Source organism: Cuculus canorus, chromosome 1, assembly GCF_017976375.1.
Source record: "Cuculus canorus isolate bCucCan1 chromosome 1, bCucCan1.pri, whole genome shotgun sequence".
Taxonomy (NCBI): Eukaryota; Metazoa; Chordata; class Aves; order Cuculiformes; family Cuculidae; genus Cuculus; species Cuculus canorus.
Window position 1 is genome coordinate 207,652,133 of NC_071401.1, and position 25,244 is coordinate 207,677,376.

General features: G+C 59.1%; 2 protein-coding genes across 3 annotated transcripts in view; one reads left to right on the top strand and one right to left on the bottom strand.

The window, feature by feature from the left end:
• Positions 1 to 58, bottom strand: part of LOC128852462 (C-type Lectin CRL-like) — a 3,022-nt gene extending 2,964 nt beyond the window's left edge. The window contains exon 1 of the mRNA XM_054069295.1: positions 22 to 58. Within this exon, the coding sequence (XP_053925270.1) occupies positions 22 to 58 (37 nt within the window). The remainder of the gene's footprint in view (positions 1 to 21) is intronic.
• A 3,592-nt stretch (positions 59 to 3,650) lies between these two features.
• ODF3B (outer dense fiber of sperm tails 3B) lies at positions 3,651 to 24,831 on the top strand. 2 transcript variants are annotated; one of them, XM_054084565.1, is made up of 7 exons: positions 3,651 to 3,674; positions 10,123 to 10,231; positions 14,551 to 14,754; positions 18,547 to 18,648; positions 22,381 to 22,502; positions 24,516 to 24,656; positions 24,751 to 24,831. In XM_054084565.1, exons 2-7 carry the CDS (start codon positions 10,123 to 10,125, stop codon positions 24,829 to 24,831), a joined length of 759 nt encoding a protein of 252 aa, XP_053940540.1. In that variant the 5' UTR covers positions 3,651 to 3,674. The 2 variants fall into 2 exon arrangements, with proteins under 2 accessions (XP_053940540.1, XP_053940546.1); XM_054084571.1 differs by lacking the exon at positions 3,651 to 3,674 and having other exon boundaries at positions 10,114 to 10,231.
• The last annotated feature ends 413 nt before the right edge of the window (positions 24,832 to 25,244 follow it).

Genomic DNA, 25,244 nt, shown 5'->3' on the forward strand with positions numbered 1-25,244 from the left:
CCACCCCATTTTGCCCCCCACCTCTTAATTCCCCCCATTTCTCGCCCCCCTTCCCCATTTTGCCCCCCATTCCCCCTCCTGGAACCCATGGAGGATGTGTAGGAACCCGTGGATGATGTGGAGGAACCCATGGATGATGTGTAGGAACCCATGGATGATGTGGAGGAACCCATGGGGGATGTGTAGGAACCCATGGAGGATGTGGAGGTCCCCAAAGGTCCCTCTCCTGCTCCGGCCGTTACCGACTTCTCCTTTCCCGGTGGCCGTTGCTGTTATCAGAGCCGTCGGTCCTTATCTGAACCCCACAGATAAGCGCTGAGCCGCATAGGGGGGTGATAAACCCCACAGAGCGGTGCTGAGCCCCATAGAGGGGTGCTGAGCCACAAAGTGGGTGCTGAGCCCCAACAGTGGGTGCTGAGCCCCATAGAGGGGTGCTGAGCCCCAACAGTGGGTGCTGAGCCCCATAGAGGGGTGCTGAGCCCCAACAGTGGGTGCTGAGCCCCATACAGTGGGTGCTGAGCCCCTACAGTGGGTGCAGAGCCTCATAGAGGGGTGCTGAGCCCCACAGAGGGGTGCTGAGCCCCAACAGTGGGTGCTGAGCCACTGAGGATGGAGCTCAGCACCTTCTGCGCAGGATGGAGCTCAGCACCCTCTGTGCAGGTGGAGCTCAGCACCCTCTGTGCAGGTGGAGCTCAGCACCCTCTGCGCAGGTGGAGCTCAGCACCCTCTGTGCAGATGGAGCTCAGCACCCTCTGTGCAGGTGGAGCTCAGCACCCTCTGTGCAGGATGGAGCTCAGCACCCTCTGTACAGATGGAGCTCAGCACCCTCTGTGCAGGATGGAGCTCAGCACCCTCTGTGCAGGATGGAGCTCAGCACCCTCTGTGCAGATGGAGCTCAGCACCCTCTGTGCAGGATGGAGCTCAGCACCCTCTGTGCAGGTGGAGCTCAGCACCCTCTGTGCAGATGGAGCTCAGCACCCTCTGTACAGATGGAGCTCAGCACCCTCTGTGCAGGATGGAGCTCAGCACCCTCTGTGCAGGTGGAGCTCAGCACCCTCTGCGCAGGATGGAGCTCAGCACCCTCTGTGCAGGATGGAGCTCAGCACCCTCTGCGCAGGTGGAGCTCAGCACCCTCTGTGCAGATGGAGCTCAGCACCCTCTGTGCAGATGGAGCTCAGCACCCTCTGTGCAGGATGGAGCTCAGCACCCTCTGTGCAGATGGAGCTCAGCACCCTCTGTGCAGGATGGAGCTCAGCACCCTCTGTGCAGGTGGAGCTCAGCACCCTCTGTGCAGGATGGAGCTCAGCACCCTCTGTGCAGGTGGAGCTCAGCACCCTCTGTGCAGGTGGAGCTCAGCACCCTCTGTGCAGGATGGAGCTCAGCACCCTCTGTGCAGATGGAGCTCAGCACCCTCTGTGCAGGTGGAGCTCAGCACCCACTGTGCAGGATGGAGCTCAGCACCCTCTGCGCAGGATGGAGCTCAGCACCCTCTGTGCAGATGGAGCTCAGCACCCTCTGCGCAGGATGGAGCTCAGCACCCTCTGTGCAGGATGGAGCTCAGCACCCTCTGCGCAGGTGGAGCTCAGCACCCTCTGTGCAGGATGGAGCTCAGCACCCTCTGTACAGATGGAGCTCAGCACCCTCTGTGCAGGATGGAGCTCAGCACCCTCTGTACAGGTGGAGCTCAGCACCCTCTGTGCAGGTGGAGCTCAGCACCCTCTGTGCAGGATGGAGCTCAGCACCCTCTGTGCAGGATGGAGCTCAGCACCCTCTGTGCAGATGGAGCTCAGCACCCACTGTGCAGGATGGAGCTCAGCACCCTCTGTACAGGTGGAGCTCAGCACCCTCTGTGCAGGTGGAGCTCAGCACCCTCTGTGCAGATGGAGCTCAGCACCCTCTGTGCAGGATGGAGCTCAGCACCCTCTGTGCAGATGGAGCTCAGCACCCTCTGTGCAGGATGGAGCTCAGCACCCTCTGTGCAGGTGGAGCTCAGCACCCTCTGCGCAGGATGGAGCTCAGCACCCTCTGCGCAGGATGGAGCTCAGCACCCACTGTGCAGGATGGAGCTCAGCACCCTCTGTGCAGGATGGAGCTCAGCACCCTCTGTGCAGGATGGAGCTCAGCACCCTCTGTGCAGATGGAGCTCAGCACCCACTGTGCAGGATGGAGCTCAGCACCCTCTGCGCAGGATGGAGCTCAGCACCCTCTGCGCAGGATGGAGCTCAGCACCCTCTGCGCAGGATGGAGCTCAGCACCCTCTGTGCAGGATGGAGCTCAGCACCCTCTGCGCAGGATGGAGCTCAGCACCCTCTGTGCAGATGGAGCTCAGCACCCACTGTGCAGGATGGAGCTCAGCACCCTCTGCGCAGGATGGAGCTCAGCACCCACTGTGCAGGATGGAGCTCAGCACCCACTGTGCAGGATGGAGCTCAGCACCCTCTGCGCAGGATGGAGCTCAGCACCCTCTGTGCAGGATGGAGCTCAGCACCCTCTGTGCAGGATGGAGCTCAGCACCCTCTGTGCAGGATGGAGCTCAGCACCCTCTGTGCAGATGGAGCTCAGCACCCACTGTGCAGGATGGAGCTCAGCACCCTCTGCGCAGGATGGAGCTCAGCACCCTCTGCGCAGGATGGAGCTCAGCACCCTCTGCGCAGGATGGAGCTCAGCACCCTCTGTGCAGGATGGAGCTCAGCACCCTCTGCGCAGGATGGAGCTCAGCACCCTCTGTGCAGATGGAGCTCAGCACCCACTGTGCAGGATGGAGCTCAGCACCCTCTGCGCAGGATGGAGCTCAGCACCCACTGTGCAGGATGGAGCTCAGCACCCACTGTGCAGGATGGAGCTCAGCACCCTCTGCGCAGGATGGAGCTCAGCACCCTCTGTGCAGGATGGAGCTCAGCACCCTCTGCGCAGGATGGAGCTCAGCACCCTCTGTGCAGGATGGAGCTCAGCACCCTCTGTGCAGGTGGAGCTCAGCACCCTCTGTGCAGGATGGAGCTCAGCACCCTCTGTGCAGGTGGAGCTCAGCACCCTCTGTGCAGATGGAGCTCAGCACCCTCTGTGCAGGATGGAGCTCAGCACCCTCTGTGCAGATGGAGCTCAGCACCCTCTGTGCAGGATGGAGCTCAGCACCCTCTGTACAGATGGAGCTCAGCACCCTCTGTGCAGGTGGAGCTCAGCACCCTCTGTGCAGGATGGAGCTCAGCACCCTCTGTGCAGGTGGAGCTCAGCCCCCTCTGTGCAGGATGGAGCTCAGCACCCTCTGTGCAGGATGGAGCTCAGCACCCTCTGTGCAGGATGGAGCTCAGCACCCTCTGCGCAGATGGAGCTCAGCACCCTCTGTGCAGGATGGAGCTCAGCACCCTCTGTACAGATGGAGCTCAGCACCCTCTGTGCAGGTGGAGCTCAGCACCCTCTGTGCAGGTGGAGCTCAGCACCCTCTGTGCAGATGGAGCTCAGCACCCTCTGTGCAGGATGGAGCTCAGCACCCTCTGTGCAGGTGGAGCTCAGCACCCTCTGTGCAGGATGGAGCTCAGCACCCTCTGTGCAGGATGGAGCTCAGCACCCATTGCCCTCTGCGCAGGATTTGTTGTGCGGTTCCCATGGAAACGGAGGAGGAGAACGCGGAGCGGAGCGCCGCGAGGGACCCCACTTGGGGGGCGGAGATCTATGGGGTGGGGATCTATGGGGTGGGGGGATGGATCTATGGGGTGTGGGGCTGAGATCTATGGGGTGTGGGGGGCATCTATGGGGTGTGGGGCTGAGATCTATGGGGTGTGGGGGGCATCTATGGGGTGTGGGGATGGATCTATGGGGTGTGGGGGGCATCTATGGGGTGTGGGGCTGAGATCTATGGGGTGGGGATCTATGGGGTGTGGGGGGATCTATGGGGTGTGGGGGGATCTATGGGGTGTGGGGCTGAGATCTATGGGGTGTGGGGGGATCTATGGGGTGTGGAGATGGATCTATGGGGCGTGGGGATGGATCTATGGGGTGTGGGGGGGATCTATGGGGCGTGGGGGGGATCTATGGGGTGTGGGGGGATCTATGGGGTGTGGGGCTGAGATCTATGGGGTGTGGGGATGGATCTATGGGGTGTGGGGGGGGATCTATGGGGTGTGGGGCTGAGATCTATGGGGTGTGGGGATGGATCTATGGGGTGTGGGGATGGATCTATGGGGTGTGGGGCTGAGATCTATGGGGTGTGGGGATGGATCTATGGGGTGTGGGGGGGATCTATGGGGTGTGGGGATGGATCTATGGGGTGTGGAGATGGATCTATGGGGTGTGGGGGGGATCTATGGGGTGTGGGGGGATCTATGGGGCGTGGGGATGGATCTATGGGGCGTGGGGGGGGGCATCTATGGGGTGTGGGGCTGAGATCTATGGGGTGTTGGGGATGGATCTATGGGGTGTGGGGATGGATCTATGGGGTGTGAGGGATCTATGGGGTGTGGGGCACCTATGGGGTGTGGGGCTGAGATCTATGGGGTGGGGGGGATCTATGGGGTGTGGGGATGGATCTATGGGGTCTGGGGCTGAGATCTATGGGGCGTGTGGGGCATCTATGGGGTGTGGGGATGGATCTATGGGGCAGGAGGATCTATAGGGGTATCTATGGGGCAGAAGGATCTATAGGGGTATCTATGGGGCAGGAGGATCTATAGGGGGTATCTATGGGGCAGGGGGATCTATAGGGGGTATCTATGGGGCAGGAGGATCTATAGGGGGTATCTATGGGGCGGGAGGATCTATAGGGGTATCTATGGGGCGGGAGGATCTATAGGGGTATCTATGGGCAGGAGGATCTATAGGGGGTATCTATGGGGCAGGAGGATCTATAGGGGTATCTATGGGGCAGGAGGATCTATAGGGGTATCTATGGGGCAGGGGGATCTATAGGGGTATCTATGGGGCAGGAGGATCTATAGGGGTATCTATGGGGCAGGAGGATCCATAGGGGTATCTATGGGGCGGGAGGATCTATAGGGGTATCTATGGGGCAGGAGGATCTATAGGGGTATCTATGGGGCAGGAGGATCCATAGGGGTATCTATGGGGCGGGAGGATCTATAGGGGTATCTATGGGGCAGGAGGATCTATAGGGGGTATCTATGGGGCAGGAGGATCTATAGGGGTATCTATGGGGCAGGAGGATCCATAGGGGTATCTATGGGGCAGGAGGATCTATAGGGGGTATCTATGGGGCAGGAGGATCTATAGGGGTATCTATGGGGCAGGAGGATCCATAGGGGTATCTATGGGGCAGGAGGATCTATAGGGGTATCTATGGGGCGGGAGGATCTATAGGGGGTATCTATGGGGCAGGAGGATCTATAGGGGTATCTATGGGGCAGGAGGATCTATAGGGGTATCTATGGGGCAGGAGGATCTATAGGGGGTATCTATGGGGCAGGGGGATCTATAGGGGTATCTATGGGGCAGGAGGATCTATAGGGGTATCTATGGGGCAGGAGGATCTATAGGGGTATCTATGGGGCAGGAGGATCTATAGGGGGTATCTATGGGGCAGGGGGATCTATAGGGGGTATCTATGGGGCAGGAGGATCTATAGGGGTATCTATGGGGCGGGAGGATCTATAGGGGGTATCTATGGGGCAGGGGATCTATAGGGGTATCTATGGGGCAGGGGGATCTATAGGGGTATCTATGGGGCAGGAGGATCTATAGGGGTATCTATGGGGCAGGAGGATCTATAGGGGGTATCTATGGGGCAGGGGGATCTATAGGGGGTATCTATGGGGCAGGAGGATCTATAGGGGTATCTATGGGGCAGGAGGATCTATAGGGGTATCTATGGGGCGGGAGGATCTATAGGGGGTATCTATGGGGCAGGAGGATCTATAGGGGGTATCTATGGGGCAGGAGGATCTATAGGGGTATCTATGGGGCAGGGGGATCTATAGGGGTATCTATGGGGCAGGGGGATCTATAGGGGGTATCTATGGGGCAGGAGGATCTATAGGGGTATCTATGGGGCGGGAGGATCTATAGGGGTATCTATGGGGCAGGGGATCTATAGGGGTATCTATGGGGCAGGAGGATCTATAGGGGTATCTATGGGGCAGGAGGATCTATAGGGGTATCTATGGGGCAGGAGGATCTATAGGGGGTATCTATGGGGCAGGAGGATCTATAGGGGTATCTATGGGGCAGGGGGATCTATAGGGGGTATCTATGGGGCAGGAGGATCTATAGGGGTATCTATGGGGCAGGAGGATCTATAGGGGTATCTATGGGGCAGGGAGGATCTATAGGGGGTATCTATGGGCAGGAGGATCTATAGGGGTATCTATGGGGCAGGGGGATCTATAGGGGTATCTATGGGGCAGGAGGATCTATAGGGGTATCTATGGGGCGGGAGGATCTATAGGGGTATCTATGGGGCAGGAGGATCTATAGGGGTATCTATGGGGCGGGAGGATCTATAGGGGTATCTATGGGGGCAGGAGGATCTATAGGGGTATCTATGGGGCAGGAGGATCTATAGGGGTATCTATGGGGCAGGAGGATCTATAGGGGTATCTATGGGGCAGGAGGATCTATAGGGGTATCTATGGGGCAGGGGGATCTATAGGGGTATCTATGGGGCAGGAGGATCTATAGGGGTATCTATGGGGCAGGGGGGATCTATAGGGGGTATCTATGGGGCAGGAGGATCTATAGGGGGTATCTATGGGGCAGGAGGATCTATAGGGGGTATCTATGGGGCAGGAGGATCTATAGGGGGTATCTATGGGGCAGGGGGATCTATAGGGGGTATCTATGGGGCAGGAGGATCTATAGGGGTATCTATGGGGCAGGAGGATCTATAGGGGGTATCTATGGGGCAGGAGGATCTATAGGGGTATCTATGGGGCAGGAGGATCTATAGGGGGTATCTATGGGGCAGGAGGATCTATAGGGGTATCTATGGGGCAGGGGATCTATAGGGGTATCTATGGGGCGGGAGGATCTATAGGGGGTATCTATGGGGCGGGAGGATCTATAGGGGTATCTATGGGGCAGGAGGATCTATAGGGGGTATCTATGGGGCAGGAGGATCTATAGGGGTATCTATGGGGCAGGAGGATCTATAGGGGTATCTATGGGGCAGGGGGATCTATAGGGGTATCTATGGGGCAGGAGGATCTATAGGGGTATCTATGGGGCAGGAGGATCTATAGGGGTATCTATGGGGCAGGAGGATCTATAGGGGGTATCTATGGGGCAGGGGGATCTATAGGGGTATCTATGGGGCAGGAGGATCTATAGGGGTATCTATGGGGCAGGAGGATCTATAGGGGTATCTATGGGGCAGGAGGATCTATAGGGGGTATCTATGGGGCAGGAGGATCTATAGGGGTATCTATGGGGCAGGAGGATCTATAGGGGTATCTATGGGGCAGGAGGATCTATAGGGGGTATCTATGGGGCAGGGGGATCTATAGGGGGTATCTATGGGGCAGGAGGATCTATAGGGGGTATCTATGGGGCAGGAGGATCTATAGGGGTATCTATGGGGCAGGAGGATCTATAGGGGGTATCTATGGGGCAGGAGGATCTATAGGGGTATCTACGGGGGCAGGGGGGATCTATAGGGGGTATCTATGGGGCAGGAGGATCTATAGGGGTATCTATGGGGCAGGAGGATCTATAGGGGGTATCTATGGGGCAGGAGGATCTATAGGGGTATCTATGGGGCAGGAGGATCTATAGGGGGTATCTATGGGGCAGGGAGGATCTATAGGGGTATCTATGGGGCAGGAGGATCTATAGGGGGTATCTATGGGGCAGGAGGATCTATAGGGGTATCTATGGGGCAGGAGGATCTATAGGGGTATCTATGGGGCGGGAGGATCTATAGGGGTATCTATGGGGCAGGGGGATCTATAGGGGGTATCTATGGGGCAGGAGGATCTATAGGGGGTATCTATGGGGCAGGGAGGATCTATAGGGGTATCTATGGGGCAGGAGGATCTATAGGGGGTATCTATGGGGCAGGAGGATCTATAGGGGTATCTATGGGGCAGGGAGGATCTATAGGGGTATCTATGGGGCAGGAGGATCTATAGGGGGTATCTATGGGGCAGGAGGATCTATAGGGGTATCTATGGGGCAGGAGGATCTATAGGGGTATCTATGGGGCAGGAGGATCTATAGGGGTATCTATGGGGCAGGGAGGATCTATAGGGGGTATCTATGGGGCAGGAGGATCTATAGGGGTATCTATGGGGCAGGAGGATCTATAGGGGTATCTATGGGGCAGGGGGATCTATAGGGGTATCTATGGGGCAGGAGGATCTATAGGGGGTATCTATGGGGCGGGAGGATCTATAGGGGGTATCTATGGGGCAGGAGGATCTATAGGGGTATCTATGGGGCGGGAGGATCTATAGGGGGTATCTATGGGGCAGGAGGATCTATAGGGGTATCTATGGGGCAGAGGGATCTATAGGGGGTATCTATGGGGCAGGAGGATCTATAGGGGGTATCTATGGGGCAGGAGGATCTATAGGGGGTATCTATGGGGCAGGAGGATCTATAGGGGTATCTATGGGGCAGGAGGATCTATAGGGGGTATCTATGGGGCAGGAGGATCTATAGGGGTATCTATGGGGCAGGAGGATCTATAGGGGGTATCTATGGGGCAGGAGGATCTATAGGGGGTATCTATGGGGCAGGAGGATCTATAGGGGTATCTATGGGGCAGGAGGATCTATAGGGGGTATCTATGGGGCAGGAGGATCTATAGGGGTATCTATGGGGCAGGAGGATCTATAGGGGGTATCTATGGGGCAGGAGGATCTATAGGGGGTATCTATGGGGCAGGGGGATCTATAGGGGGTATCTATGGGGCAGGAGGATCTATAGGGGTATCTATGGGGCAGAGGGATCTATAGGGGTATCTATGGGGCAGGAGGATCTATAGGGGTATCTATGGGGCAGGAGGATCTATAGGGGTATCTATGGGGCAGGAGGATCTTTAGGGGGTATCTATGGGGCAGGAGGATCTATAGGGGGTATCTATGGGGCAGGAGGATCTATAGGGGTATCTATGGGGCAGGAGGATCTATAGGGGTATCTATGGGTCAGGAGGATCTATAGGGGTATCTATGGGGCAGGAGGATCTATAGGGGTATCTATGGGGCAGGAGGATCTATAGGGGTATCTATGGGGCAGGAGGATCTTTAGGGGGTATCTATGGGGCAGGAGGATCTATAGGGGTATCTATGGGGCAGGAGGATCTATAGGGGTATCTATGGGGCAGGAGGATCTATAGGGGTATCTATGGGGCAGGAGGATCTATAGGGGGTATCTATGGGGCAGGGGGATCTATAGGGGTATCTATGGGGCAGGAGGATCTATAGGGGTATCTATGGGGCAGGAGGATCTATAGGGGGTATCTATGGGGCAGGGGGATCTATAGGGGTATCTATGGGGCAGGAGGATCTATAGGGGTATCTATGGGGCAGGAGGATCTATAGGGGGTATCTATGGGGCAGGAGGATCTATAGGGGGTATCTATGGGGCAGGAGGATCTATAGGGGTATCTATGGGGCAGGAGGATCTATAGGGGTATCTATGGGGCAGGAGGATCTATAGGGGGTATCTATGGGGCAGGAGGATCTATAGGGGTATCTATGGGGCAGGAGGATCTATAGGGGTATCTATGGGGCAGGAGGATCTATAGGGGGTATCTATGGGGCAGGAGGATCTATAGGGGTATCTATGGGGCAGGAGGATCTATAGGGGTATCTATGGGGCAGAGGGATCTATAGGGGTATCTATGGGGCAGGAGGATCTATAGGGGTATCTATGGGGCAGAGGGATCTATAGGGGGTATCTATGGGTCAGGAGGATCTATTTGGGGTATCTATGGGGCAGGAGGATCTATAGGGGTATCTATGGGGCAGGAGGATCCATAGGGGTATCTATGGGGCAGGAGGATCTATAGGGGGTATCTATGGGGCAGGAGGATCTATAGGGGTATCTATGGGGCAGAGGGATCCATAGGGGGTTATTATGGGGTGTAGCTCCTCCCCCCCCTCCACCCCCTATATTGGGGTGTCCCCTCCCCCTCTTTATGACGTCACTTCCTGCCCCCCCGGGGCTCCCAAGATGGCGGCGCAGCCCTGGGTGGGCCCATGGCGCCCTCACCGCCCGCGCGGCCCCATCGCCGCCCTCCACGCCGCACCGGGGCCCAAATATGGCCTCCCCAGCGGTGTCGGTGAGTTTGGGGGTCCCCATGGGGGTCCTCAACCGTGTCCCCCACCCAATGTCATCACCCAAGGGTGGGTGGAGACTCCATGAACCTTTGAGGGCCTCAGGGGGTCCATGGGTGCCATGAGTGGTGTCATCACCCAACCATGGATGGAGACTCCATGACCCATGGAGGACCTCAGGAGGTCCATGGGGGTCCTCAGTTGTGTCCCCCACTCAATGTCATCACCCAACCATGGTTGGAGACTCCTTGAGGGCCTCAGGAGGTCCATGGGTGCCATGGGTTACGTCATCACCCAACCATGGATGGAGACTCCATGGGCTATGGAGGACCTCAGGGGGTCCATGGGTGCCATGAGTTGTGTCCCCCACTCAATGTCATCACCCAATGGTGGTTGGAGACTCCATGAACCTTTGAGGGCCTCAGGGGATCCATGGGTGCCATGAGTTACGTCATCCACCCAACCATGGTTGGAGACTCCATGAACCATGGAGGGCCTCAGGGGGTCCATTGGTGCCATGAGTTGTGTCCCCCACCCAATGTCATCGCCCAATGGTGGTTGGAGACTCCTTGAGGGCCTCAGGAGGTCCATGGGTGCCATGAGTTGTGTCATCACCCAACCATGGTTGGAGTCTCCATGACCCATGGAGGGCCTCAGGGGGTCCATGGGTGCCATGAGTTGTGTCACCCACTCAATGTCATCACCCAATGGTGGTTGGAGACTCCATGAACCTTTGAGGGCCTCAGGAGATCCATGGGTGCCATGGGTTACGTCATCCACCCAACCATGGTTGGAGCCTCCATGACCCATGGAGGGCCTCAGGGGGTCCATGGGGGTCCTCAGTTGTGTCCCCCACCCAATGTCATCACCCAATGGTGGTTGGAGCCACCAAGAACCATTGAGGACCTCAGGAGGTCCATGGGTGCCATGAGTGGTGTCATCACCCAACCATGGGTGGAGACTCCATGAGCTATGGAGGACCTCAGGGGGTCCATGGGTGCCATGAGTGGTGTCCCCCACCCAATGTCATCACCCAACCATGGTTGGAGACTCCTTGAGGGCCTCAGGGGGTCCATGGGTGCCATGGGTTACGTCATCACCCAACCATGGATGGAGCCTCCATGAGCCATGGAGGACCTCAGGAGGTCCATGGGTGCCATGAGTTGTGTCACCCACTCAATGTCATCACCCAATGGTGGTTGGAGCCACCATGAACCTTTGAGGGCCTCAGGGGGTCCATGGGTGCCATGGGTTACGTCATCCACCCAACCATGGATGGAGACTCCATGAGCCATGGAGGGCCTCAGGGGGTCCATGGGGGTCCTCAGTTGTGTCCCCCACCCAATGTCATCACCCAACCATGGGTGGAGCCTCCAAGAACCATTGAGGACCTCAGGAGGTCCATGGGTGCCATGAGTTGTGTCATCACCCAACCATGGTTGGAGCCTCCATGAGCTATGGAGGGCCTCAGGGGGTCCATGGGGGTCCTCAGTTGTGTCCCCCACCCAACGTCACCGCCCAAGGGTGGTTGGAGCCACCATGAAGCCATGGATGACCTCAGGAGGTCCATGGGTGCCATGACCCTCCTCACCCAACGCTGGTTGGAGCCTCCATGACCCATGGAGGACCTCAGGAGGTCCATGGGTGCCATTGACCCTCCTCACCCAACCATGGTTGGAGCCTCCATGACCCATGGAGGACCTCAGGAGGTCCATGGGTGCCATTGACCCTCCTCACCCAACCATGGATGGAGCCTCCATGACCCATGGAGGACCTCAGGAGGTCCATGGATGCCATGACCCTCCTCACCCAACCATGGTTGGAGCCTCCATGACCCATGGAGGAGCTCAGGAGGTCCATGGGTGCCATTGACCCTCCTCACCCAACCATGGTTGGAGCCTCCATGACCCATGGAGGACCTCAGGGGGTCCATGGGTGCCATGACCCTCCTCACCCAACGCTGGTTGGAGCCTCCATGACCCTTTGAGGACCTCAGGGGGTCCATGGATGCCATGACCCTCCTCACCCAACCATGGTTGGAGCCTCCATGACCCATGGAGGACCTCAGGAGGTCCATGGGTGCCATTGACCCTCCTCACCCAACGCTGGTTGGAGCCTCCATGACCCATGGAGGAGCTCAGGAGGTCCATGGGTGCCATGACCCTCCTCACCCAACCATGGATGGAGCCTCCATGACCCTTTGTGGTCCTCAGGAGGTCCATGGATGCCATGACCCTCCTCACCCAACGCTGGTTGGAGCCTCCATGACCCTTTGTGGCCCTCAGGAGGTCCATGGGTGCCATGACCCTCCTCACCCAACCATGGATGGAGTCTCCATGACCCATGGAGGACCTCAGGAGGTCCATGGATGCCATGACCCTCCTCACCCAACCATGGATGGAGCCTCCATGACCCATGGAGGACCTCAGGAGGTCCATGGATGCCATGACCCTCCTCACCCAACCATGGATGGAGCCTCCATGACCCATGGAGGACCTCAGGAGGTCCATGGGTGCCATGACCCTCCTCACCCAACCATGGTTGGAGCCTCCATGACCCTTTGAGGACCTCAGGAGGTCCATGGATGCCATGACCCTCCTCACCCAACGCTGGTTGGAGCCTCCATGACCCATGGAGGACCTCGGGAGGTCCATGGGTGCCATTGACCCTCCTCACCCAACGCCGGTTGGAGCCTCCATGACCCATGGAGGACCTCAGGAGGTCCATGGATGCCATGACCCTCCTCACCCAACCATGGATGGAGCCTCCATGAGCCATGGAGGACCTCAGGAGGTCCATGGATGCCATGACCCTCCTCACCCAATGATGGTTGGAGCCTCCATGACCCATGGAGGACCTCAGGAGGTCCATGGATGCCATGACCCTCCTCACCCAACCATGGTTGGAGCCTCCATGACCCATGGAGGACCTCAGGAGGTCCATGGGTGCCATGACCCTCCTCACCCAACCATGGATGGAGACTCCATGACCCATGGAGGAGCTCAGGAGGTCCATGGGTGCCATGACCCTCCTCACCCAACCATGGTTGGAGCCTCCATGACCCTTTGTGGTCCTCAGGAGGTCCATGGATGCCATGACCCTCCTCACCCAACCATGGTTGGAGCCTCCATGACCCTTTGTGGTCCTCAGGAGGTCCATGGGTGCCATTGACCCTCCTCACCCAACCATGGTTGGAGCCTCCATGACCCTTTGTGGTCCTCAGGAGGTCCATGGGTGCCATGACCCTCCTCACCCAACCATGGTTGGAGCCTCCATGACCCTTTGTGGTCCTCAGGAGGTCCATGGATGCCATGACCCTCCTCACCCAACGCTGGTTGGAGCCTCCATGACCCATGGAGGAGCTCAGGAGGTCCATGGGTGCCATGACCCTCCTCACCCAACTCCGGTTGGAGCCTCCATGACCCATGGAGGACCTCAGGAGGTCCATGGGTGCCATGACCCTCCTCACCCAACCATGGATGGAGACTCCATGACCCTTTGTGGCCCTCAGGAGGTCCATGGATGCCATGACCCTCCTCACCCAACCATGGATGGAGCCTCCATGACCCATGGAGGACCTCAGGAGGTCCATGGGTGCCATGACCCTCCTCACCCAACCATGGATGGAGCCTCCATGACCCATGGAGGACCTCAGGAGGTCCATGGATGCCATGACCCTCCTCACCCAACGCTGGTTGGAGCCTCCATGACCCATGGAGGACCTCAGGAGGTCCATGGATGCCATTGACCCTCCTCACCCAACCATGGTTGGAGCCTCCATGACCCATGGAGGTCCTCAGGAGGTCCATGGGTGCCATGACCCTCCTCACCCAACCATGGATGGAGCCTCCATGACCCATGGAGGACCTCAGGAGGTCCATGGATGCCATGACCCTCCTCACCCAACCATGGTTGGAGCCTCCATGACCCTTTGTGGTCCTCAGGAGGTCCATGGATGCCATTGACCCTCCTCACCCAATGCTGGTTGGAGCCTCCATGACCCATGGAGGTCCTCAGGAGGTCCATGGATGCCATGACCCTCCTCACCCAACCATGGTTGGAGCCTCCATGACCCATGGAGGACCTCAGGAGGTCCATGGGTGCCATGACCCTCCTCACCCAACCATGGTTGGTGCCTCCATGACCCTTTGAAGACCTCAGGAGGTCCATGGGTGCCATGACCCTCCTCACCCAACCATGGTTGGAGCCTCCATGAGCCATGGAGGACCTCAGGAGGTCCATGGATGCCATGACCCTCCTCACCCAACCATGGATGGAGCCTCCATGACCCATGGAGGTCCTCAGGAGGTCCACCCGTGTGCAGGTTGGAACCTCCATGACCCCTCGAGGCCGCGCGCTCCCGCCTACAGCTTCGGGCGGAGGACTCCGGGGGTGGCGCAGCAGCTCTCGCCGGGACCCGCGTATCTCCTCCCCCCCGGGACCACCGCCAGGGGCAAGGACGGCACTCCGGCCTTCTCCATCCACGGGAGACCACGAGACCTTCTCCTCTTCCAGACCCCCGGGCCAGGTGAGGGGACCCCAACGCGGGGGGACCTCATCCAAAGCACCGTCCGAGATTTGAGGTGGAACTCGATGGGCTTTGAGGTGGAACTCAATGAGCTTTGAGGTGGAACTCAATGAGCTTTGAGGTTCTTCCAACCCATTCCATGGTCTGAGGTGGAACTCAATGAGCTTTGAGGTCCTTCCGACCCATTCCATGGTCTGAGGTGGAACTCAATGAGCTTTGAGGTCCTTCCGACCCATTCCATGATTTGAGGTGGAACTCAAAGGGCTTTGAGGTGGAACTGAATGGGGTTTGAGGTCCTCCCGACCCATTCCATGATTTGAGGTGGAACAGAATGGGCTTTGAGGTGGAACTCAATGAGCTTTGAGGTGGAACCGGATGAGCTTTGAGGTCCTTCCGACCCATTCCATGATTTGAGGAGGAACTCAATGAGCTTTGAGGTGGAACTGAATGGGCTTTGAGGTGGAACTGATGAGCTTTGAGGTCCTTCCAACCCATTCCATGGTCTGAGGTGGAACTGATGGGCTTTGAGGTCCTTCCGACCCATTCCATGATTTGAGGTGGAACTGAATGAGCTTTGAGGTGGAACTGATGGACTTTGAGGTGGAACTCAATGAGCTTTGAGGTCCTTCCGACCCATTCCATGATTTGAGGTGGAACTGAATGAGCTTTGAGGTGGAACTGATGGACTTTGAGGTGGAACTGGATGAGCTTTGAGGTGGAACTGGATGGACTTTGAGGTCCTTCCAACCCATTCCATGATTTCAGGTGGAACTGATGGACTTTGAGGTGGAATTGGAGGGCTTTGAGGTGGAACTGATGGGCTTTGAGGTCCTTCTGACCCATTCCATGATATGAGGTGGAATTGGATGAGCTTTGAGGTCCTTCCAACCCATTCCATGATTTGAGGTGGAACTGAATGGGCTTTGAGGTGGAACTCAATGAGCTTTGAGGTCCTTCCAACCCATTCCATGGTCTGAGGTGGAACTCAATGAGCTTTGAGGTGGAATTGGATGGACTTTGAGGTCCTCCCAACCCATTCCATGATTTGAGGAGGAACTCAATGAGCTTTGAGGTCCCTTCAACCCATTCCATGATTTGAGGTGGAACTCAATGAGCTTTGAGGTCCTTCCGACCCATTCCATGATTTGAGGTGGAATTGGATGGACTTTGAGGTGGAACTGATGGGCTTTGAGGTGGAACTGATGGGCTTTGAGGTCCTTCCAACTCATTCCATGACTTGAGGTGGAACTGATGAACTTTGAGGTGGAACTGAATGGGTTTGAGGTCCTTCCAACTCATTCCATGATTTCAGGTGGAATTGGATGGGCTTTGAGGTGGAACTGAATGAGCTTTGAGGTCCCTCCAACCCATTCCATGATTTGAGGTTGATCTGGATGAGCTTTGAGGTGGAACTGAATGAGCTTTGAGGTCCCTTCCAACCCATTCCATGGTCTGAGGTGGAACTGAATGAGCTTTGAGGTGGAACTGATGGACTTTGAGGTGGAACTCAATGAGCTTTGAGGTCCTTCCGACCCATTCCATGATTTGAGGTGGAACTGAATGAGCTTTGAGGTGGAACTGATGGACTTTGAGGTGGAACTGGATGAGCTTTGAGGTGGAACTGGATGGGCTTTGAGGTCCTTCCAACCCATTCCATGATTTCAGGTGGAACTGATGGACTTTGAGGTGGAATTGGAGGGCTTTGAGGTGGAACTGATGGGCTTTGAGGTCCTTCTGACCCATTCCATGATATGAGGTGGAATTGGATGAGCTTTGAGGTCCTTCCAACTCATTCCATGATTTGAGGTGGAACTGAATGGGCTTTGAGGTGGAACTCAATGAGCTTTGAGGTCCTTCCAACCCATTCCATGGTCTGAGGTGGAACTCAATGAGCTTTGAGGTGGAATTGGATGGACTTTGAGGTCCTCCCAACCCATTCCATGATTTGAGGAGGAACTCAATGAGCTTTGAGGTCCCTTCAACCCATTCCATGATTTGAGGTGGAAGTCAATGAGCTTTGAGGTCCTCCCAACCCATTCCATGGTCTGAGGTGGAACTCAATGGGCTTTGAGGTGGAACTGAATGAGCTTTGAGGTGGAACCGGATGAGCTTTGAGGTCCTTCCGACCCATTCCATGATTTGAGGTGGAACTCAATGAGCTTTGAGGTGGAACTGGATGGGCTTTGAGGTCCTTCCAACTCATTCCATGATTTGAGGAGGAACTGAATGAGCTTTGAGGTCCTTCCAACCCATTCCATGATTTGAGGTGGAACTCAATGAGCTTTGAGGTTCCTTCCAACCCATTCCATGGTCTGAGGTGGAACTGAATGAGCTTTGAGGTGGAACTGATGGACTTTGAGGTGGAACTCAATGAGCTTTGAGGTCCCTTCAACCCATTCCATGATTTGAGGTGGAACTCAATGAGCTTTGAGGTGGAACTCAATGAGCTTTGAGGTCCCTTCAACCCATTCCATGATTTCAGGTGGAACTGAATGGGCTTTGAGGTGGAACTGATGAGCTTTGAGGTCCTTCCAACTATTCCATGATTTGAGGTGGAACTGGATGAGCTTTGAGGTCCTTCCAACTCATTCCATGATTTGAGGTGGAACTGATGGACTTTATGGTGGAACTCAATGAGCTTTGAGGTCCTTCCAACCCATTCCATGGTCTGAGGTGGAACTCAATGAGCTTTGAGGTCCTTCCGACCCATTCCATGATTTGAGGTGGAACTCAAAGGGCTTTGAGGTGGAACTGAATGGGGTTTGAGGTCCTCCCGACCCATTCCATGATTTGAGGTGGAACAGAATGGGCTTTGAGGTGGAACTCAATGAGCTTTGAGGTGGAACCGGATGAGCTTTGAGGTCCTTCCAACCCATTCCATGATTTGAGGTGGAATTGGATGGACTTTGAGGTGGAACTGATGGGCTTTGAGGTGGAACTGATGGGCTTTGAGGTGGAACTGAATGGGCTTTGAGGTTCTCCCAACCCATTCCATGATTTGAGGTGGATCTGGATGAGCTTTGAGGTGGAACTGATGGGCTTTGAGGTCCCTTCAACTCATTCCATGACTTGAGGTGGAACTGATGAACTTTGAGGTGGAACTGAATGGGTTTGAGGTCCTTCCAACTCATTCCATGATTTCAGGTGGAATTGGATGGGCTTTGAGGTGGAACTGAATGAGCTTTGAGGTCCCTCCAACCCATTCCATGATTTGAGGTTGATCTGGATGAGCTTTGAGGTGGAACTGAATGAGCTTTGAGGTCCTTCCAACTCATTCCATGGTCTGAGACGGAACTGAATGAGCTTTGAGGTGGAACTGATGGACTTTGAGGTGGAACTCAATGAGCTTTGAGGTCCTTCCAACCCATTCCATGATTTGAGGAGGAACTCAATGAGCTTTGAGGTGGAACTGATGGACTTTGAGGTGGAACTGAATGAGCTTTGAGGTGGAACTGATGGACTTTGAGGTGGAACTCAATGAGCTTTGAGGTCCTTCCAACTCATTCCATGATTTGAGGTGGAACTCAATGAGCTTTGAGGTCCTTCCGACTCATTCCATGGTCTGAGGTGGAACTCAAAGGGCTTTGAGGTCCTTCCAACCCATTCCATGGTCTGAGGTGGAACTCAAAGGGCTTTGAGGTCCTTCCAACTCATTCCATGATTTGAGGTGGAACTCAATGAGCTTTGAGGTCCTTCCGACCCATTCCATGGTCTGAGGTGGAACTCAAAGGGCTTCGAGGTCCTTCCGACCCTCTCCGTGACCCCTCAGTGATTTGGGGTCCCCCCTCGCAGGTCGTTACTCCCCGGAGCGAGCGACCGCCATCGCCTTCCGGAGGGCCCCATCCTGCACCATGGGCGCCCGCGGCAGAGCCGGCGGCACCAGCACCACCCCGGGTGAGGGGGACCCCACTGCACCCCAAAACTCACCCCCCTGCACCCCGAAACCTGGGACCCACAGCACCCCGAAATATGGGACCCACAGCACCCCGAAACTCACCCCACAGCACCCCAAAATCTGAACCCACAGCGCCCCGAAATATGGGACCCACAGCACCCCGAAATCTGAGACCCACAGCACCCCGAAACTCACCCCACAGCACCCCAAAACTCAGCCCACAGCACCCCAAAATCTGGGACCCACAGCACCCCGAAACTCAGCCCACAGCACCCCGAAATCTGGGACCCACAGCACCCCGAAATATGGGACCCACAGCACCCCAAAACTCACCCCACAGCACCCCGAAACATGGGACCCACAGCACCCCAAAACTCACCCCACAGCACCCCGAAACTCACCCCACAGCACCCCGAAATATGGGACCCACAGCACCCCGAAACTCACCCCACAGCACCCCAAAATCTGGGGCCCACAGCACCCCGAAATCTGGGACCCACAGCACCCCGAAACTCAGCCCATAGCACCCCGAAATATGGGACCCACAGCACCCCGAAATATGGACCCACAGCACCCCAAAATATGGACCCACAGCGCCCCAAAACTCAGCCCACAGCACCCCAAAATCTGGGACCCACTGCACCCCAAAACTCAGCCCCACAGCACCCCGAAATCTGGGACCCACAGCACCCCGAAATCTGGGACCCACAGCACCCCGAAACTCACCCCACAGCACCCCGAAATATGGGACCCACAGCACCCCGAAACTCAGCCCCACAGCACCCCAAAATCTGAGACCCACAGCACCCCGAAATATGGGACCCACAGCACCCCAAAACTCAGCCCCACAGAACCCCAAAATCTGGGACCCACTGCACCCCAAAGGATGGGACCCCTGATCTCAGCCCCCCCTCAGCCCCACATTCCCCCCATTTCTCCTCAGCCCCCCCATCTCCCAACACCCCCAATCTCAGCCCCCCATCTCCCCTCAGCCCCCCATCTCCCCACAGGCCCCTCATATCACCCTCATCTCCCCACAGCCCCCCATTTCCCCCCATTGCCCCCCCTCAGCCCCCCCATCTCCCCACAGCCCCAATCTCAGCCCCCCCTCAGCCCCCCATCTCCCCTCAGCCCCCCTCAGCCCCCCATCTCCCCACAGACTCCCCCTCAGCCCCCCATCTCCCCACACCCCCCATCTCCCCACAGCCCCCCCTCAGCCCCCCATCTCCCCACCCCCCCCCAATCCCTCCACACCCCCAATCTCAGCCCCCCATCTCCCCTCAGCCCCCCTCAGCGCCCCATCTCCCCTCAGCCCCCCATCTCCCCCCATATCCCCCCAGCCCCCCATCTCCCCCCAGCCCCAATCTCAGCCCCCCCTCAGCCCCCCATCATCTCCCCTCAGCCCCCCCTCAGCCCCCCATCTCCCCTCAGCCCCCCTCAGCCCCCCATCTCCCCACAGACTCCCCCTCAGCCCCCCATCTCCCCACAGACTCCCCCTCAGCCCCCCATCTCCCCACAGCCCCAATCTCAGCCCCCCATCTCCCCACAGCCCCCCCTCAGCCCCCCATCTCCCCACACCCCCCATCTCCCCACAGCCCCCCCTCAGCCCCCCATCTCCCCATAGGCCCCCCCTCAGCCCCGCATCTCCCCTCACCCCCAATCTCAGCCCCCCATATCCCCACAGCCCCCCCTCAGCCCCCCATCTCCCCACAGGCCCTCATCCCCCCCCATCTCCCCACAGCCCCCCCTCAGCCCCCCATCTCCCCATAGGCCCCCCCTCAGCCCCGCATCTCCCCTCACCCCCAATCTCAGCCCCCCATCTCCCCACCGCCCCCCCTCAGCCCCCCATCTCCCCACAGGCCCTCAGCCCCCCCCATCTCCCCTCACCCCCAATCTCAGCCCCCCATCTCCCCACAGGCCCCCCTCAGCCCCCCATCTCCCCACAGCCCCAATCTCAGCCCCCCATCTCCCCACAGGCCTTTCTCAGCCCCCCACCTCCCCCCATCTCCCCCCAGACCCCCCTCAGCACCCCCTCAGCCCCCCATCTCCCCACAGACCCCCCTCAGGCCCCCATCTCCCCCCCCCCCCCCCAATCTCAGCCCCCCATCTCCCCTCACCCCCAATCTCAGCCCCCCGTCTCCTCTCAGCCCCCCATTTCTCCTCAGCCCCCCCATCTCCCAACACCCCCAATCTCAGCCCCCCATCTCCCCACAGGCCCCCACAGCCCCACAGGCCCCTCATATCACCCTCATCTCCCCACAGCCCCCCATTTCCCCCCATTGCCCCCCCTCAGCCCCCCATTATCTCCCCACAGCCCCCCCTCAGCCCCCCATCTCCCCTCAGCCCCCCATCTCCCCACAGGCCCCTCCTCAGCCCCCCATCTCCCCACCCCCCCCCAATCCCTCCACACCCCCAATCTCAGCCCCCCATCTCCCCTCAGCCCCCCTCAGCGCCCCATCTCCCCTCAGGCCCCCATCTCCCCACACCCCCCATCTCCCCACAGCCCCCCCTCAGCCCCCCATCTCCCCCCCCCCCCCCAATCCCTCCACACCCCCAATCTCAGCCCCCCATCTCCCCTCAGCCCCCCTCAGCGCCCCATCTCCCCTCAGCCCCCCATCTCCCCCCATCTCCCCCCAGCCCCAATCTCAGCCCCCCCTCAGCCCCCCATCATCTCCCCTCAGCCCCCCTCAGCCCCCCATCTCCCCTCAGCCCCCCTCAGCCCCCCATCTCCCCACAGACTCCCCCTCAGCCCCCCATCTCCCCACAGCCCCAATCTCAGCCCCCCATCTCCCCACAGCCCCCCCTCAGCCCCCCATCTCCCCACAGGCCCTCATCAGCCCCCCATCTCCCCACAGCCCCCCCTCAGCCCCCCATCTCCCCATAGGCCCCCCCTCAGCCCCGCATCTCCCCTCACCCCCAATCTCAGCCCCCCATCTCCCCACAGCCCCCCCTCAGCCCCCCATCTCCCCACAGGCCCTCAGCCCCCCCCATCTCCCCTCACCCCCAATCTCAGCCCCCCATCTCCCCACAGGCCCCCCCTCAGCCCCCCATCTCCCCACAGGCCCCCCTCAGCCCCCCATCTCCCCACAGCCCCAATCTCAGCCCCCCATCTCCCCACAGGCCTTTCTCAGCCCCCCACCTCCCCCCATCTCCCCCCAGACCCCCCTCAGCACCCCCTCAGCCCCCCATCTCCCCACAGACCCCCCTCAGGCCCCCATCTCCCCACCCCCCCCCAATCTCAGCCCCCCATCTCCCCTCACCCCCAATCTCAGCCCCCCATCTCCCCACAGCCCCCCCTCAGCCCCCCATCTCCCCACAGGCCCTCATCCCCCCCCATCTCCCCTCACCCCCAATCTCAGCCCCCCATCTCCCCATAGACCCCCCCTCAGCCCCCCATCTCCCAACACCCCCAATCTCAGCCCCCCATATCCCCCCCATTTCCCCACAGCCCCCCATTTCCCCCCATTACCCTCTCTCAGCCCCCCATCTCCCCACAGCCCCTCCTCAGCCCCCCATCTCCCCACACCCCCCATCTCCCCACAGCCCCCTCTCAGCCCCCCATCTCCCCACACCCCCCATCTCCCCACAGCCCCTCCTCAGCCCCCCATCTCCCCACACCCCCCATCTCCCCACAGCCCCCCCTCAGCCCCCCATCTCCCCACACCCCCCATCTCCCCACTGCCCCCCCCCCGTCCCCCCATTTCCCCCCCTGACCCCCCTGTCCCCCCCAGGCCCCGCTGCGTACCGGCTGCCCCCCATGTTGGGTCCCCACATGGTGAACAAACCCTCGGCCCCCAACTTCTCCATATTGGGGCGCAGCACTGTGGGCGCCTTCGACCGAGACCACAGCAAGGTGGGGGGCGAGGACTTGGGGGGCACAGCAGGTGGGGGGCGAGGACTTGGGGGGCACAGGAGGTGGGGGGCACAGGAGGTGGGGGGCGAGGACTTGGGGGGCACAGGAGGTGGGGGGTGAGGAGGTGGGGGGCACAGGAGGTGGGGGGCGAGGACTTGGGGGGCACAGGAGGTGGGGGGCACAGGACTTGGGGGGCACGGGAGGTGGGGGGCACAGGACTTGGGGGGTGAGGAGTTGGGGGGCGAGGACTTGGGGGGCACAGGAGGTGGGGGGTGAGGAGTTGGGGGGCACAGGAGGTGGGGGGCAAGGACTTGGGGGGCACAGGAGGTGGGGGGCACAGCAGGTGGGGGGCGAGGAGTTGGGGGGCACAGGAGGTGGGGGGCACAGGAGTTGGGGGGTGAGGACTTGGGGGGCACAGCAGGTGGGGGGCGAGGACTTGGGGGGCACAGGAGGTGGGGGGCACAGGAGTTGGGGGGTGAGGAGTTGGGGGGTGGGGAGTTGGGGGGCACAGGAGTTGGGGGGTGAGGAGTTGGGGGGCACAGGAGGTGGGGGGCACAGGAGTTGGGGGGTGAGGAGTTGGGGGGCACAGGAGGTGGAGGGTGAGGAGTTGGGGGGCACAGGATTTGGGGGGTGAGGAGTTGGGGGGGTGAGGAGTTGGGGGGTACAGGAGTTGGGGGGTACAGGAGTTGGGGGGTGAGGAGTTGGGGGGCACAGGAGTTGGGGGGTACAGGAGGTGGGGGGTGAGGAGTTGGGGGGTACAGGAGTTGGGGGTGAGGAGTTGGGGGGCACAGGAGGTGGGGGGCACAGGAGGTGGGGGGCGAGGACTTGGGGGGCACAGGAGGTGGGAGGCGAGAAGTTGGGGGGTGAGGAGTTGGGGGGCACAGGATTTGGGGGGCATAGGAGGTGGGGGGCGAGGAGGTGGGGGGCGAGAAGTTGGGGGGTGAGGAGTTGGGGGGCACAGGAGTTGGGGGTGAGTATTTTTGGGGTTCAGGGGATTTGGGGGTTCAGGAGATTGGGGGCTGCAGGGGTTGGGGGGCACAGGGGATCGGGGGGTTGGGTTTCTGGGGATTAGGAGGGATGGTATTTTGGGGTGCAGGGGTTTTGGGGTGCAGGGGATTTGGGGGTTCAGGGATTTGGGAGTGTAGCGGTTTTGGGGTGCAGGGGATCAGGGGGGTTGGGTTTCTGGGGGTTAGGAGGGATGGTATTTTGGGGTGCAGGGGTTTTGGGGTGCAGAGGAATTTGGGGGTTCAGGCGATTTGGGGGTTCAAGAGGTTGGGGATTCTGGGGGTTAGGAAGGATGGTATTTTTGGGGTGCAGGGGTTTTGGGGTGCAGAGGATTTGGGGGTTCAGGGGATTTGGGGGTTCAGGGGATTTGGGGGCTGCAGGGGTTTTGGGGTGCAGGGATCAGGGGGGTTGGGTTTCTGGGGGTTGAGGAGGATGGTGGTTTTGGGGTGCAGGGGTTTTGGGGTGCAGGGGATTTGGGGGTTCAGGGGGTTGGGGATTCGGGGGGTTGGGGGGATGGTGTTTTTGGGGTGCAGCGGTTTTGGGGTGCAGGGGATCGGGGGGTTGGGCTTCTGGGCGTTGGAGGGTGCTGGGTTTTGGGGTGCAGGGGATTGGGGGTTTGGGGTTCTGGGGGTTGGAGGGTGCTGGGTTTTGGGGTGCAGGGGTTTTGGGGTTCAGGGGATTTGGGGGTCCAGGGGGTTGGGGGGCAGAGGGGATCAGAGGGGTTTAGATTTGTGGGGGTATTTTTGGGGTGCAGGTATTTTTGGGGTTCTGGGGGTTAGGGGGGGAAGGTATTTTTGGGGTGCAGGGGTTTTGGGGTGCAGAGGATTTGGGGGTTCAGGGGCTTAGGGGACACAGGGGATCAGGGGAGTTTGGATTTATGGGGGTATTTTTGGGGTGCAGGTATTTTTGGGGTTCTGGGAGTTAGGGGGGAAGGTATTTTTGGGGTGCAGGGGTTTTGGGGCTCAGTGGATTTGGGGGTTCACTTTTTGGGGTCCCCCCTTTCCGCAGACCCCCGGCCCCTGTGGTTACGACCCCGTGGCCGCCGACGTCTACAAGCGGCGATCGCCCCACTTCAGCATTTTGGGGCGCACCCCTCAACCGGGGGACCCCAATACCAAACCGGCCCCCAACGCCTACAGCCCTCAGCAGGTGAGGCACAAGGGGGTGTACCCCAAAACCATAGAGGAAAGGGGGGGGGGGGGTCCCCCCAAAACCTGATGGCTCTCTCTCTTTCTCCCCACAGCCGCGGCAGCCGCGGGGTCCCACTTTTGGGGTGCGCCACTCGCCCTTCGTGACACCCCTCATTCCCGACGGCATCGACTAAAGGAGGGGGGGGAGGAAAGTTGGGGGGCAGAAAAAAGGGGGGGCTGATGGGTTTGGGGGTGAGGCCATGGAGGGCCCCCCCAAAATCAGCCCTTGAGCCAAAGGCGCTCGTCTCGTGTTGTCATTGTCTCGCAGTACCCAACGAGGAGGACACCCCCAAATCCTGAGAGGAGAAACCCCCCCCAGCACCCCAAAAATAGGATGGGACCCCAAAACCTGAGCTGAGACTGCACCCCAAAAATAGGATGGGACCCCAAAATCTGAGCTGAGAACGCCCCCCCTCCAGCACCCCAAAAAAAGGATGGGACCCCAAAATCTGAGCTGAGACTGCACCCCAAAAAAAGGATGGGACCCCAAAACCTGAGCTGAGCCCAGCACCCCAAAGTCTGAGCTGAGACCTCCCCCCAGCACCCC